Genomic DNA, 16,855 nt, shown 5'->3' on the forward strand with positions numbered 1-16,855 from the left:
AACTCCCAGCAAATGTAGGCTGGGCTTTACAGATGAAAGTGAGGAGAGGAAGCAAAGATACACAGAAGAACAAAAAAGTCATCACGAACAAATGGAAGAAAAAGACAGAAATTTGGTGTGGCAGCTGTTTCCACATGGGACCTCAGTCACCCATCTACTCAAAGTGAGGAAGCTGTGGTTATGGCTGAAGGTGCAACCATCTTGTCCTCCCCCTCACCCCAGGCTCTGCACTGCCCAAGGGAAGGGGTGCGCCCTACTGCCTGCTCAGCACAGCAGGGAGCTAGCTCACCACCCAGCCTGTGCAGCACCCAGTAGGCTTCCCATGGGCTCCTGACACCACTGCTGGGGACCATGGGCCTGGCAGGGGACATAGCTGCTGGATGGCAAGGCCAGGCTGCATGAAAACATCTCACCTGTATGCAAAGGAACACTACTGTTGCATTCACACTGTTTTGTTTCAAATGTCTCCCTCAGCAGTTCCGCTATATGTTCTGATAACCCCAGCTGTAGGTATTGCCAGGCTAGAAACACAGAAAGTGCTGCTGTTTTGGTGCTTTTAAGGAAAGGCGGTGCAAGTCCATCTCAAGCCTTTAAGTGACTTGGAGACGCATCACAGTCAAATTCTATTTGCACTTTGGTTTCAACTCTGAAAAATGGTTAATGCTGGTATTTGCAAAATCTATATAAAGCTTCTTTCAATGGCCCCTGCCACCACCTGCAAAAAAAGGGGTTATACATCAAACACTCTTTGTCTCCCTCATCAATTAAAAAGATTTCCCAAATGGCACTCCCAAGTTGGCCATTAGTCTTATGAGTGAAAAAAAGAATGTGTAATACAAAAATCTGCTTGTTTCCAACAAATGTAGCTAGGAACGTTCACACTAGAACACATTTATCACAACAGCAAAGAGTTGTACTGAATAAAAGGTAGTGGCTGTTTTGCAATCACTTCCTGACACAGAATGCCCCATTAAAATGAGGCAGCAATCTGTTCCCAAAGACCCTGGTCAGAACTTAAAAAAAAAGACCATAAGATTTATTCATAAAACTCCCAAAGCAATTAATGGAAGCTGTGTGCTTTAATTGCCTTTACAGCTTTTAGACCTCAGACTATTGTCTACTGCTTGGTTCTACACTTGCAATGTTTAGGTCAGTAAGAAAAAAAAAAAAAAACAAAAAAACAAATGGAAATTTTGTGTGGCTGTTATTTTTGTCTTCTTGAGGCAGGGCAAACAATTAAAAAATAAAGGCTGTCAAAGGTACTCTTACGATGTAAATTAATTTTATTCAAAACAGATTAAAAAAACTAACAAAGCTTGCCTAACTACATGAGGTAGTACATGTAGCAAAATGGAAGGAAGAATAGAGTATTCTGAAATATGAAGAATACAAGTAAGTTTACAAGTTGGAAGGAAATAAATTCAACAACAGAAACAAAATATACCAAAAATAAAGTTTTAACAGCTTTTCAGTCTTAAAGCACCAATACACTTTTCATAGAAAGAAACATAGTATCACCACTACATGTTCTTCATATACCATAATATGGTAAAATTAATGCACAAGGCTGTTCACCATAAATGAATTTTTAAAAATAGTGAAGCAACAAATGACATACTTGTCACTGGGCTCCGTACCACTATACTTCCTGGCCTGCAGGAGTATTTGCCAGGTCATGAGGAGCAAAGTTAACCTTTGTTACCATTTTCTTTAAGGTTTTTTTTAAACATTTACCCTCATATTAATGTAATTGATGTATAGTATATGGATACCATGTACAGCTTAAGGTCTCAAGCTTGCAAATTTTTATGTATGTTTACAAGTCTACACTTCTGCTGAAAACCAATTTAGGTAAATTGAAGGAGTCACATGGCAAAAATAAAGCATGAGTATGTGCAGAATTACATTGCAGAACTGATGGCTTATTCCTTAATTTCAGGTTACTCCACTACTCAATACAAAAATTTTATCAGACCCTTCAAAGTTACATACGTCTATCTCTCACTCACCCATCCCAAGACAGCTGGATATCTGTGAAGGACTAGGCCATAATGAATTGGTTATTCAAACTAAAGAGCTTAGCAGCATCCAATAAACATTTCATCAACATATTTAAGAAATAATAAACATAAATTGCCCAGTCTCTTAAATTAGAGGAAAACATGCTAATATGACCCAGGACTTCCCTATATTTTAAATTTTCTATTTTATTTCAAAATATGTATTTGTACGTGTTATGATTAGTATGAAATTAAAAACAGTCTAGCTCTTAATTTATGCTTGCATGGCTAATGCTACTGCAAATCATCAAGAAGTTATATCTATTGTAATTTCACTTTAAGGCATGATTTATTTTATTGAATTATTAGGATGGCTTCTTTTATGTACACTGGAAATAAAAATCCAGGCCTCCCTATGGTCTAGTTTTAAGGTTACTGTTAGTGGCATATATAAAGCACCATACAATAACATATTCAGATGAAGAAAACAAAGAACATTTATGAGCTTTGAATTAACTGTATAGGAGTAACTGCTAAGAAAATATAGCAATATTTAACACAGGATTCAAAATACTGTTATATATCATTATAGATTTTCAAATGAATTTTTCTCCCATGTTTACTTTTACAGATTTTTTCATTAAGATATATATGTAATTTAAACTTTTTGGTGGAAAGCAGTATACATCTTCTGTACAGTAATGTTACAGCTTTATACACATTTTAGGAATTATAAGAAATGGCCTTTATTATTCTCTTCCAAGTGCTATCGTTTCACTTGCCTGTTTTACATTTTACTTGCTAGACTCAAACAACAGCAAATACTCTGAATGCCTTGCTTCCTGGAGGATTCTGTAAACTGAAACATAAAAACATTCTTGATGTTATTTTTAAGGCTGCAACAGTCCAATGACAACTTCTTTGAACTGTTAAACACAATTCTAGGATCCTGCAACATTTCTTGTGTCTACTCATAACTAACTAGACTTTTTTTTAAAAAAAACCTGTTAGAAATAAAAATTACATAAAACTTCAGATCAATTTTTCTTCCAAGCAGCTTATTAGGAACATATCATACAATAAAAAAAATCAAGTAATCCTTTGTGATGAGGGATTCTGGTTTAAAGAAGAAAGCTCTGTTGAAGCAAAATAGTAGAAAAAGTTTTTAGGAAAAAGAGAAAGCATGCATCTTATGCTCGCTCTTCTAATAACTATATTTGGACAGAACTTGCACGCACAGCAGATCACTTGTTTGTTAGTTGCTTGTATGCTAATGAATAGATTTCTAAAGAGAATTCATATTTTACAAAAACAGAGGAAATGCTTTCTGAATGGATCAATATCTGGCTTCAAAAGAAATGAAACAAAAATACCCAACTGCAATGAAATTTTGTTAGAATAAATATTTTTGTCTTATGAACTGCACTAGGATGTCATATTTAATGGCCCCATTGTCTTCTCTTTTGCAAACCCTGCCTGAGGCGTATCTGGGAAGGAAAGGGACGTGGAGGTGAAATTAAGGGTGGGCACAATGAAGCAGGTTGCCTACGATGGCGCTACAACTGGTCATCTGCTTCACAGATAACTTGCATGGGACTCTTTTCCAGACTGCTGTCCTTCCATACTTTACCACGGTAAAAGAGAAATAATGATTACATTTTCAACACTCTTCCTGGTTCTACCTCTAGTCAGTGAGCAGATCTATATGGGGAACAAAAGTATCAGTCAGGAAGCACTCTTTCTGAAGAAACTGGGTGGTCATGGGGAAAGGCCAAAGAATATGTAAATTAATCCATCCACTAAGCAAAGGAAATCTGTATTTTACAAGTTTCCAGGTATGTTGAAAGGTTTGAAGGAAAGAGGCAAGACATACCCCCACGCCTAATTAAAAATAAGAAAAAAATACTCTAACTTTTCCTACTTCCAAGTTCTCTACAGAAACTTTTGGAGGTTTTTCCCAGTCAAATTTATTGAAAAGCCTATGGTTTTAGAGGTAACAAACATTTGCAGGACTAAAAGACTGGAACAAGATTTTTTTAAGGTAATTTTTCCTTCTTCCTTTAGAACCTGGAGAATTCTTTCAGGGATTAAATTTAATCTGCAACATTCAGCCATTTGTTATCATCATAGAACACATGAATACACTGAATACAGCTAAATGAAATTTCAAAGCATATCCATGTCTTTCAGAAAAAGTTTAAAAAATCAAACCATTAAAAAAATTTTAAAAATATGTTTTAACAGTTGTGAATTTTCAAGTTTGTGAACACTATTTATGATCCAGGTTCACTGGCTTGATATCTTGTCAATCAGTAATGAACATTTCATCATGAACCAATGAACCTGCACCAGCTACAAGTACCCGCATATTGCAGAACCTCTCACTTGGACGGAATAAATCAATAATGTAATTTTTAAAAAATCCCAAAGAAAGCAAAGGGAATTTTCTTATCAAATATTGTGTTAGTTGCAACAGAACCAGCAAAGTAAACAAGAGAGTTATTTTATTTCATAAGCAGCTTTTTAGAGTAATGATTTATGAGCTTAGAGGAGGCAGGCAGCTCTGGTACCACAGCTTCTCCAAAGTCACCACAGCTGTTACACAAGCTCTGTAAATCACCCATATATATTGGTCTATTTGTTTGGCTTCTAGCACTGCCCCAGGTACAAACAGACACAGTGCAAGGCACTGTAAATCTTATTAGAGGTGAAGGGTGTAATCTTTGAAATTGGGCTCTGTACCTTTCTGAGTATATCCCATTTTGAAAGGAAGCAATGTACACCTTCCTTTTGTCTACTGGCATGACATCAACATAACCACCCTGGTTGCGGACTACACCAGCATGTACTGCTGCCCGGCAGATACTGGATATCTAAGAAAGAACAAGGAAAAGATTAGTTTTCATTCATCCTTTCATTTCAAAATTGTTTAAAAGAAAACTAATACAGACATTTGAACCAAGTTCTAGAAAACATACAGTAATTATATTTAACGCATGACTAGTTTTATTAATCTTACAGTATTTGAATTCTTTTCATAGGAATTAGGCCACTCTATAGGAATACAGACACCACCTCTTCAAAGATCTCCTGCGCCATGACCCCAAAATTATTTATTTCAGGTTATTTCAGGTCAAAGAACCTGTTTGAATTCTTGAGCCTTTCAAAATGAAAGGCTCTATCAGCCTTCACTTCAAAAGCAGAGGTAGTAAAACCCAAACTTTAGTCAATTATAGATCAGGAGATTCAGTTCAATCTCCAGCCAGAGCCAAACAGGGGAACTGTAGAACAGCAAAGGCACATGCACTCATACATTTCTAGGATGATGTCCTACCCCAAAGATGAGGGATAGATGCAGTACTTCCATCTCTAGGTGCAAGACCTCAAACAGCAGTGAAATGATCCACGTTCAAAGGGAACATCACAATTTCCTATCCAGGCATGGCAAATACTAAAAGCTAATTAGATTAAAGGCATAATGTGAGCATCAAACAGGAGACAGAGGTCTAAAATCATTCCCTGGATATGACAGATGATTAATGGCAGACTAATGGCTTTAGCTCCTCCACTCTGAGTGAGGAAATAGAGTCAGAAGGTGAAGACTCTCCAATTGCTTCAAAAGAAGAATTTTTAAATCAAGATCTAATTCCATAGACTTTACACAGCCAAAATTACACAGCACTGTTAGACCCCAGGCCTTAAAGAACAAAAATCCAGGCAGACACAAACACAGACTCACTGTCAATGAAGGAGGAGTTGGCATGTGAACTATTAAAGGAGTTTGACCGCTACCAATCGATGAGCCCTGACAATATCCACCAGAGGGTGTTAAGAGAGCTAACCGCTATCATCGTGAGGCCGCTCTCCATAATCTTTGAGAAGTCACAAAGATCAGGGGGACATACCAGATGACAGGAAGAAAGCTAATATCACTCCCGTCTACAAGAAAGGCTTAATGGAGGATCCAGGAAATTACAGAACCATCAGTCTTACTTCAGACCCTGGGAAAGTTACGCAACAAATCCTCTTGGGGGCTATCACAAATCAAATGCAGCGTGTGATTGGGAAAAGTCAGCATGGATTCACCAAGGGCAAATCATGCTTGACAAACCTGACCACCTTCTATGACAAAGTAACCTGCTCAGTTGATGTAGGGTGAGGGGTGGACATTGTCTACCTGGATTTCTCCAAGGCTTTCGCTAACAGTTTCCCACAGCCTCCTCCTAGAGAAACTGCCGCATTATGGTCTAGACAAGTGGTCTGTGCAGCAGGTGGGGAACTGGATGGCTGCCTGCACCCAGAGGGTGGTGGTAAACAGCTCCTCTTCAAACTGGAAACTTGCCACAAGTGGGGACCCCCAGGGATTGATATTGAATCCAATGCTGTTTAATATCTTTGTAAGTGATCTGGATGATGGGATCAAGTGTACCCTGATGAAGTTTGCTGATGATACCAAAATGAGTGAGGAATTAGACACTTTGGAAAGGAGAGCCACCCTGCCGGAAGGCTGAAAGAGTGAGCTAACAAGAACCTTATGACGTTCAACAAGGACAAGTGTAAGGTCTTGCACCTGGGAAAACATAATCCAGGAGTGCAGCACTGACTGGGATCTCCCCAGCTGGAATGCAATGCAGCTTTCTGGAATAGAGACCTGGGGGTCCTGGTGGACAACAATCTCAATAGGAGTGAAGTGTGCTGCTGCAGCGAAGAAAACTGACAGGATGCTGGGTTTCATCAACAAGGACATCACCAGTAGAGATAAAGAAGTCGTTATCCCACTCTGCTCAGCAGTCGTCAGGCCACAGCTGGAATACTGTGTTCAGTTTTGGTCCCCAATATACAAAAAAGACATAGACAGGCTGAAGAGGGTCCAGGGAAGGGCCACAAAGATGATCAAAGGACTGGGAACCTGCCATATGAGGAAAGGCTGAGAGAACTTGTTCAGCTTTGAGAAAAGACGGCTTAGGGGAGATCTTACCACAATTAAGTATTTAAAGGGTGGCTACAAAAAAGATGGAGACTCTCTTTTTACAAGGAGTCACATAGGAAAGATGAGGGATAATGGGTACAAGTTACTCCTGGGGAGATTTCGACAGAACACAAGAGGAAAATTTTTCACACTAACAATCAGCCATTAAAATAATTTCCCCAGGGAAGTAGTGGATTCTCCAACACTGGACACTTTTAAGATTCAGCCGGACAAGGTGCTGGGCCATCTAGTCTAGACCATGCTTTTGCCTAGAAAGGTTGGACCAGATGATCCTTGAGGTCCCTTTCAACGTAGTATTCTATGACTCTATGATCCTGTGAAAATTCTCTCTGAAGTTAACAGCAGTTTCATCTGACCGAAACCTACATTCTCTGGCCACTAATTCCTCTCATGAACCTATGTAGCATAAATAATATCCACAGAAGGATTGCTCAGTGACAATCTTGATAATGTTCTTCTAAATAATTGATGTAAACTTGCAGTCATCTACTATTCTTTCAGCATTTAAAAAATTAATCGCCAAAAGAATGAAACTTCTTAGACACTCAAGAATGTAGGTCCTTATCTTCAATACACAGCACAGCAAAATGTACTTCCAGCTACAGTGAATCTCCACTTACAGCCAACTTGTTTTGTGGAAAAAGTCTTCACTGAAATAGGTCTCTCCACATCCAATCTTAAAGACATAGCCAACAGAAATATCAATAGCTGGTCACACAGACCACTATTTAAACAAGAATTGCATTTCTTCCAGTTATAATGGGAATAATTTATATCTGTTACCATAGTTATTCTGTAATCTCAATATTATAAAATCACAAATTTAAAATAGCAATGATTTTCCTACTCTCATTCCAAGCACAGAACTTGCCAGTTTCACTGTTTATAGTTTGTCTTTTAATGTTACAATATTCCTAGGAGTAAAGATTTGAAATTGTTTATGCAAAGAATCTTTTGCAAAGATGGTTTAGGGTTTTTTTTTTTTTTTAAACTGCTGGCTGCAGTTTTTGAACATGCCAGAAGGGATGTCATTTATGTTCATCTGTACTTTTTCTCCTCCTTCCAAGGCTGAAAGACTTTTATTATATCCTGAACACCAGCAGTTCCCTTATTTTTAGAATTATAGCATCCTTTATGTACTCACACTATGAGAGTAACTCAAGAACAGACTCATCATGTGCAATTTCAAACATACAGGGGGAAAAATACCTTCTGCAATACAGGATAACAGTCTAAAGAAACAAAAGATGAGGTTTACAAGCAATTAACTACAGTGAAGAACTAGAAGAACGCTATTAATTATTAGTAACATAATATAGCAACTTTGTTTCAGTTCACATTGGAGACATAAAAAAAAGCTATAAGTATAATTGGGGAAAAGAAATATCAAAGCTTTTCACCTCTGTAATAGTAAACAAAATGCTACATTTTGTGTACGTCATGAGATAGGTAGTTACCTTCATAATTACATTTGAAGGTAGCTATTACTAGTTGTTCCAATGTCATTTGGAAGTTTCTAGTCAAGTTTAAAAGGAAGGAAAAGTCAAAGGATGAAAACTTTGACAGAGGAGGCTGACTACTTGTTGGAAACTATCTCCAGTAAAGGATGGGTTCATTGACAGGGTTGATACCACAGTTCGTTTCTGGATCAATGAAGTACAGCTAGGCTAACACAAAACGTTTTTAAAGCTAAAGGCAAGAAGCTTATACAGGAGACGTGAAAAAGGTGAGGTCAGAAGAATGGGGTTGATGAGGCCAACCCAGAGGCTATTGTCAGATGAAAAATAACCTGATATTCTAATGCTGTTTTCCAGATGAGACTGGAGAACAAATGTGCATACTTTTTAAATATATAAACAATTAAAGGAGTATAAAATCCTAACTATGAACTAGCTTGTAAGAATAGAGATGAATAAAAGCATATAGTTTTATCAATATATGTGGAATATAATTTTTTTGATAAAGTATTATCTGCTTTGAGCTTTCAAGAACTTCTCATTGGCTTGGCAATCTTCACCTAAATGAAATCAGATTCCAGTACTGATACCACAATATTTCCTATACTTAATAATATTATGCCATTCTGACCACACTTCCTTGAACTGCTAAGGTGAACGTCCTGTTGATTTAAGCAGAACAGGATTTAACACTCAGATCTATCACAAATTTCAGCATATTATCAGTATTTTACATAAGCAGACTTATGCCACTTTCTGGAAGTCTTCATCAGAGATTTGTGTTTGTTTCTTAATTTTCATTAACTCATTCCAAAGGATATATAAGGCAGTATTTTTAAGTTAACATAAACATTTCATACAGCATTATATGACCCTGCTTTTTGCTGTGCTTTGAACCCTCCAAAATTCATTACTATTTAACAGGTCATAGGATCTGAATACCAGGTTGCTTAATTATTTTCCCTTTTCAGCTACTCGGAAAAATACCAAGTATCTACCACAGCACAGCAGTACTCTACAAAGGCATTTTAACCACAAATGTCTCTCCCTCACCATCACAGGATTATAGAACTATTTAATAGCTTTTTTACATTGCATTGTTTATATTTTACCACAGCAGAAAATTATGAGTAATTTTGCAGAATTGTATTAGGGATATTAGGGATACATTATATTAGGTTATATTATTATATTATAGTATTAGGGATATATTTCCATATATGGTTACTGAAAGGAAAAATTGATATAGCCAAAGTCCTCACATGGCATGAAATTATACAACTCCATCAAATTCTTTAGATAAAAGACCTTTGTTCCTTTCTAGCCCCCAAAAGGAGTCTCAGGTTTTTTCTAGAATTGCTCAATCAACACCCATAATGTAGTCACTACCAGTAAGAGATTGTCTTTGGCAAAATGCTGCCTACTGTGAAAACAACAGGATAAATATAAACCTTAAACTCTTCAGAAATTCTTATAAGACAACTGGAATGTAGTTAAGAACTTCTATCATATACACATCTAATGTGTGTCCATTAAAATAAAACGTTACCAAAAAAATCTGCAGGTGAACGAATTTTCAGCTGAACTATCGTAGCTTCTCCTTCTACGAAAATGTTTGTTATTTTGGTACCTTGATAAGCCAGGGACTAACAGCAACAACAAAGGACAATCTCTGTCCAGGCTGGTACTGCAACATCATCTCCAACAGAGTTCAGACAATCACATTGGTCCTGACATGGTTCAGTTCTTGGGAAGATTTTTATTTCATAAATGAGGTCATATTGGAAAGTGTTTTAAAAATACATATATTGTTAAAATGCTTTGTCAATATCACATGATTCTGAAATTCCAGAAATAAGACTCAAAAAGTTTTAGACAAAACCAAAGTTGAAAGGTGGAACCAACTCTTCAGCACGAGGTAGAAGGAAACTTTCTTTTTTTCCTGGTCTGCCAAGAAGACAAAGCATTACCAGGTGGAAACTCTCAGCAGTGGGGCCACCAGGGAGACAAAGCATAAAGGTAGCAATGCGTTTGGTCCATATAAAGAATGAGTAATTTATATTTCTCTCTGCTGAGAACACCACATACTATAGTTCTTATTCACACCATAATAGCTCTCTTCAGAAAAGAAACTAATTGTACCATAAACTCAGAATAAGAGATGCTTTTGTTGCAATCTACCTCAAGACAAGTGAAACAAAAGGACATCAACAAGACAAGTGAAACAAAAGGAGATCAACTGAAAAATAGAAGGTATAGAGCACAGAGGGATGGGTATTACATGAACACAAACACAAGTTTATAGATGTTGGCTGTATGAACCATGGCTGTGATTTATCTGCCACAGACAAAGAGACAATAGCTAGCAGACTGGAGGAACGGTGGATGAAATAATGGGGAGTTTTGTTTCAATTGAGTTAGGGATAGTCATTGCAACATCAAAGGAAAAAAAGAATGGGAAGAAAAAAAAGAGTAAAAATTCTGGGGCACTACTGATAAACCAGAGAATAACCTTTCTCAGGATCAGGGAGGAAAAGATACCACCGTAAAATATGAAATGAGTTTAAGAATGAACGTCTGATCAGATCAAAGCCAGAAGAGGAACGGTTTAACTAGATTCTCATGAATACTACAAAAATGGTTTTGTAAACATGTATTTTTTGCATTAGTGGCATCTATTAATGCTATTTGCTTTTTCTTCTTAATATTTCTACAAAATCTTCTTAATATTTCTACAAAATCTTCTTAATTTACTGAATGGAAGTGGCCTAAGCCATAGTGCAAGTAAACAGTCATGTGCATATATGCATACATCCATATACATATATATGCATTCTGGAAACGAAAGAATTTGCACAATGTCACAAAAGCCCCATCTGATTTGTGGAATCAGCCAAGTAGATCATGAACTGCAATTTCAAATACATTTTGCTATGAGAAGTAGCCAAATGAATTATCTGTATCTATGAAAAAATTTGCCTGTGAATACATGAAAAATTGCAAAAGGGGTTATTCTCTATAAATACTTCACCTGAAACTACACTATAATGCACAAAATAACCAATCCTATTATTTAGTGAAAATATCAATTTAAAGTATCTTAGTTATAAAATAATTTAAAGGTTAGCATCAAAGGAACACTGTAGAAAATCGCATAATGCTGATACCATTGATGGGAACATCTGTACAAATATAGGTAGGACATATCTGTCTACATCTGAGCTAGATGCCCTAGGACCCTTCTGCAGGAAATGGAGAGGAATAGACATCTCTGTATAGGCAATTCATCTCATACGGAGGTGGACACTGAAAAGGTCAAATGAATTCCACTCTGCAGATGCCTATTTATCTCCTTTACAACTATATGCTGTTGTAGATAGTAGATACCTACCCTGACAGCACCTGAAGTTGCTAAGAAGACTCCCATCCCTGGTTTCTTACCTGTATTTATGTCCATTTTTTCCTAAAAGCAGTATGGCTGCACACATTTCTATACAATGGAGATGAATAATGAGATGGTACAACTAAAATAATTTTAAAGCATAGCCCTATAATATTAATTAAAGTTATCTGGGACTTCTCCAATCAAAGCAAATACATATTCTGGGATGATCTCCCGTGTGAGTTAAACAGAAATTGTTCTTTCTCCTACAGAAAAGTCTTTTCTAACTCACTGAGAAATGTTGGTTTTGCTTGCAATCGTAGAACTGAAAGAAAATTGTCTTCCACCAAACGGACTTTCATTGAACCTATTTTCACTGCCCTTCTTAGACACATGAAGAACTCATGCACAAATCAATTACCTGCCTGAACTGGAAGTACCTCTCACACATGCAACACTACTTACAGACAAGAGTATTTTCAGGACGGGTTACTCAGGGAATCTGATGGGTATTAGTTAGTTTCAAAATAATGATGAGTAAATATTTGCGTATTATTTTCACACATTTCCATGTGCTGATAAGTAGTAAAAACAGTCATCTGACCCAGCTGGTTGCCAGCATCCTAGCTTCTCCATAGAGAGATGACAAAGGAGAAGATAAAGAAGAACTCTCTCTTCATCCTTTTTACCCACTTCAGAACTAAACATGATGTAGAAAAGACAGGAAAAGAAAGCTGACTAGGAAACAAAGCAACACCACCCCCCACCCCAACAGCAGTCTGTTAAAATAATATGACAATGTGAGATACTTTACACAAATATATCAAAATCCTGCTGCAAATATTTAGCTATCTACACAGATAAGAAATATCAAAAATAAAGAGACTGTGGGCATTTATTTTCAGAATAATTTTTTCTGTTTAGTTTAATCTGTCACAAGTTATGGTGGCATCAGGATCTAAAGAGCAAGGGTTTAAATGAGAACACACTGTGAATACAGAAGAAATCTGTGGGAATTTTGATAAAAAATTGAAAATATGGGCCCTGAGCCTATTGAAGTTTTCACCAAGTTTTCAAATAACTTTCTGTATCTTTAGCAGCCGAGTACTACTAATTTAAATGGGAGCCTCTGAAAAAGAACTTTTCAAAAGACTGTAAAACATCAGCATATAGAGAAAAACTGGATATCTATATTATATCTTACTATATGTTATAGGTTTTCACAGAATTTGTATTTCATGATATAATGCAAAGTAAATTACCATACTTACATCAGAATAAATTCGTGTTCCAATTACACGAGCATAGTGCGGATTTGCCTGCATACAGTTGTGAGGACAATACACCCTGGAATATCAAAAATAAATCGCACACAGTTAGGAAAAATGGTATCAGAGTATTACTATATCATATTCAGCATCAGCATTATCGAGTATAAATCAAGTAGATGATGCATACATATGAGTCTATACCGATACTAAAAGGCTGTCAGTTTTTAAGGCTTTGACAAAATGAGTGAAAGCATTACTGATGTAAGTTGTTGCAACAGGTCTGGTCTTCTTCCCTTCGGATAAGCAGATGGTATTCTTGTTCAATGAATGTGAGACCACTGGAAAAGCCAGTGAGAAAGACTCTTTACTCTCATATTATTATGTTTCTACACCACCCTGAACAAACCATACAGCTGAATGCCTTCTCAGGAGGCAGATCTGAATGAGGACCTGCTATGATCCTGATGACCTGGTGATGCAAGCCAATTTAGAAACTTACAGTGAGGGTCAGCACTTGGCATCTGTGGCTGAAATGAAAGACTCTGGAAAGTAATGAGATTCCTAGCTGATACTAGGAGATCAGAAAGCCACTGAAACAGATTGTCTTTATTCAACTGCGTTTTGTTAGCCTTTGAGAAAAACTCTCTGTGATTCATGGCTGCTACAGCTCCAAGATGCACAGAAAACCATGTGGGAAGCTAACAGTAGTATAGAAGGTGTCAAGCATCTTATTTGGTAATTGCAATATGCTACAAGGAAGAAGTGTCAGTCACCTCTAGGTCTATTCTGGGCCGTTTCATTTATAAAATGGGTCATGCCCTAATGGCTTTGAAGACACCCTACACGGGGCAGCCCTGGGCAAGCGTTCTTGTCCGGGATGCTATCCATGTTCCAATCAATACTCAGCATGTCACACCACTTGGGCATGCTACAGTTGTACCAGATGGGTAATTCAAACAGGCTGATGCAGCTAGGAAAGAGACTTTTGTCTGAAGGAAGCAAGATGTCAAAGAGGCCTTTTGAAGACCTGCTGATTTATGATTAGGGCATGAGAGGAAAAAATGAGGTTGTGCAATCAATACCATAGCTGACTACTGCTTGTAACTCCCGAGACTACATTTTCAGATTTAAAAGCATGCACAGTATCTTGAATGAATCACTGCTGTTGTGATGTTATGTTGCTGCATCAGAATTAATCAGTCATTTTTAACCTTATTTTCATTTTTAAATTTTCTTAAATACAGACCCTTTTTTTCTCTTAATACAGCTAGTTTTATTTTTTCATAATGAAGAGAGAAAAAAAAGAAGTATGAGATTGTTCCCACCCATTTCTGCATTCCACTCCTTCGCTTAGTTCACATCTTCCAGCTAGAAAGCCAGAAGTTATAACCTAACACCAAACAAGTCCACGGACCCAAGTGCTACATGAAGGGATGTTTTCCTAACAGTTCTGGCTTTGTACTTGCTTCCTGCATTGGCTGTAGGATTGCTATGAAAGTAATCTTGTGGATATCTCCAGCTCAGTTTGCGGTAAATCATGCTGCAGTGTATTTACCTTTGACTCATCTATGGTTTTAAGAACTGTTACCAATTTCCTTCCTCAAAATACTGTGGCACAGGCTCCTTTAAAGGGTTAAAATGCAGGCTTCAGAGAAATGGCCCATATATTTAAAGCTGTTAACTGACCTGCGGACCACACCCTACCTTACCTTAACCATACATACTTCAATTTTTTTGCAAACGTATTTGCTCACTCTGTCCTCCAGAATTCCAGAAAACTCCAGAAAAAACAAGTCAATAACTTATACGAAAGTTATCTGTACCATATTCTTTTATTGTATCTGTTTTACTAGTAAATAAACTTAAATAAAGTGTATTTTGCCCAAGATGCATACATACAGTAGTGGACAATGAAAAATAAAAATGCATTTTTCTTCATAGTCTATAGTCTAACTAACAATGATTTCGCTAAGATTTGCCAAGGGATCTATCTGTATGGGTAAAAGAAAGTGAGATTCTCATAATGAAAAAGCCTGTAGATCATCTTTACCTACCTGGCCTTCTACTTAGATCAAAGACTGAAATACCAGTAAAACATTTCTCACTTCACTTTTCCAGCTACTGCTGTCACCTTCATCAATGACAACTACAGATAATTAGTAACTGACAGGAAATATGGCAGCACTTTAGATTAATAAAAGTCAAAGAATTTTACCTTGGACAGTGTGAGGCTGGTTTTTTAAATGGGCAAAGTTGTTCCACTGTTGTTTCACAGGTGATAGCTTGAACTGAAAAGTAAAACAGAAACAAATAAATGTGTGCTATTGAGAAGAAACAACTCAAAGTAGTACTGGGTTTATAAGAAACAAATGCTAACCTGTTACTTTAGACACAGTGAAGGAGTTAGCAGACTGGTATTTTCTGAAGAAGAAACAATAGAAATAATCAGTAAATAACATCTCTCAGTGATTTCTTTTAGCTACACGAATTTTTTTGTTAGAGAATCTAGAAATAAACTCAAGGCGTTATCCCCAGTCAAATTTTTACTCACGGCATCCCCTCTCCCCAGCTGTGAATCTATTGCAATGACACATTTACTTTGCAGTCCCAGTGAACCTGTTTGAGAAACAGGTGTGCGTGGTAAACTCTTTCAGTAATTAAATTCACTACGGAGTAAGTGTGTTAGGAACAAATCATGCAATTTGTCCCTCAAAATGCAGCAACCAAAACCTGTGCTTGCTCAGAAGCATCCACATACCAGAAGAGATCATCCACTTCCCCCTAAAGATTCCTTCCTACAAACAGCTCCAACACTGAAAAGAGTTTCTCCTGGCAGCCTTTTTGAAAAATTTCATTTATTTCACTTTTGTATCTTGTATCCATGTTAAATTATGACCAGTATCACTAAAAAGCCAGTATAACATGTAAAAGTCTGCGTTTCTTGGTAATCAAACGGTACCCAGATGTATCCGTTTCTTATTATATGAAGTCAGGTATATGCATTCTGTTGTTACATTGCAATTGATCAACTCTTCTATTTTATTCCTCTCTATCACCTATTTTCCTCCTCTTTTAATTCATTGGATATGGCTCTGAGACTAGCATTTTTCATCTGTAACAAAGAGGCCAATGATCCTTTTGGCACTCATGAAGTTATTTACTATTTTAAAAAAATCCAAGGAAATTATTCCCTATTCCCTACTCATGACAAAAATGCACCAGGTGAAAAAACATCTGTATTAGCAATTTTGTTTATAAATCAAAGGAGCTGAAGATTAGGAAGTTTGCTGTATGTTGCACTGACATTCCATTTTCTGTCTTTCTGTTTTGCAATATGCACTTGAGTGAGATGCGCTGCATTTCATCTGTTCATTCAATAGGTACGTAGTTTATGCAAGGCTCCATCTAGACACTGGTGAGTCAGGTAGCTGCAAGGTATCCTTAGCCTTATTGATGGACCTTATGAAGATTGAAACTTTGGTAAATCATCTTTATTTAGCCCAAAGACTTTGATTTTTATAGACTGACTTATGAAGCTGATGTCTGATCACAATACGTTGTAAATTCACTCTGAAAGGTGATGTCCGAAATACTATACGATGTTAATGAACAATTATGTCACCTGCACACACACATAGTTGACAGGAGTTTCTTCAAATATTGGTTGTAGATTGGAAGGTATAGATTTGGTCCTTTAAGTCTTTTCTCTATAACATAATTTTTATTTTTTTTTTACAACCTCTGAATCACAAAAC

General features: G+C 36.9%; 1 protein-coding gene across 3 annotated transcripts in view; it reads right to left on the reverse strand.

Annotated features, from left to right (window-relative positions):
• Positions 1-1,265: 1,265 nt before the first annotated feature.
• CRISPLD1 (cysteine rich secretory protein LCCL domain containing 1) overlaps positions 1,266-16,855 on the reverse strand; it is a 46,027-nt gene continuing 30,437 nt past the window's right edge. For 2 of the 3 annotated variants that reach the window (XM_055705338.1, XM_005443182.4), the window contains 5 exons: positions 15,478-15,521; positions 15,316-15,388; positions 13,101-13,176; positions 4,743-4,873; positions 1,266-2,859 (listed from right to left, as the gene is read on the reverse strand). In XM_055705338.1, the coding sequence (XP_055561313.1) occupies positions 2,808-2,859; positions 4,743-4,873; positions 13,101-13,176; positions 15,316-15,388; positions 15,478-15,521 (376 nt within the window). In that variant the 3' untranslated portion in view covers positions 1,266-2,807. Of the gene's footprint in view, positions 2,860-4,488; positions 4,874-13,100; positions 13,177-15,315; positions 15,389-15,477; positions 15,522-16,855 lie in introns of those variants that run through there. The other variant, XM_027811133.2, reaches the window with a different exon arrangement.

This window comes from Falco cherrug, chromosome 3, assembly GCF_023634085.1.
Source record: "Falco cherrug isolate bFalChe1 chromosome 3, bFalChe1.pri, whole genome shotgun sequence".
NCBI classification, from domain to species: domain Eukaryota; kingdom Metazoa; phylum Chordata; class Aves; order Falconiformes; family Falconidae; genus Falco; species Falco cherrug.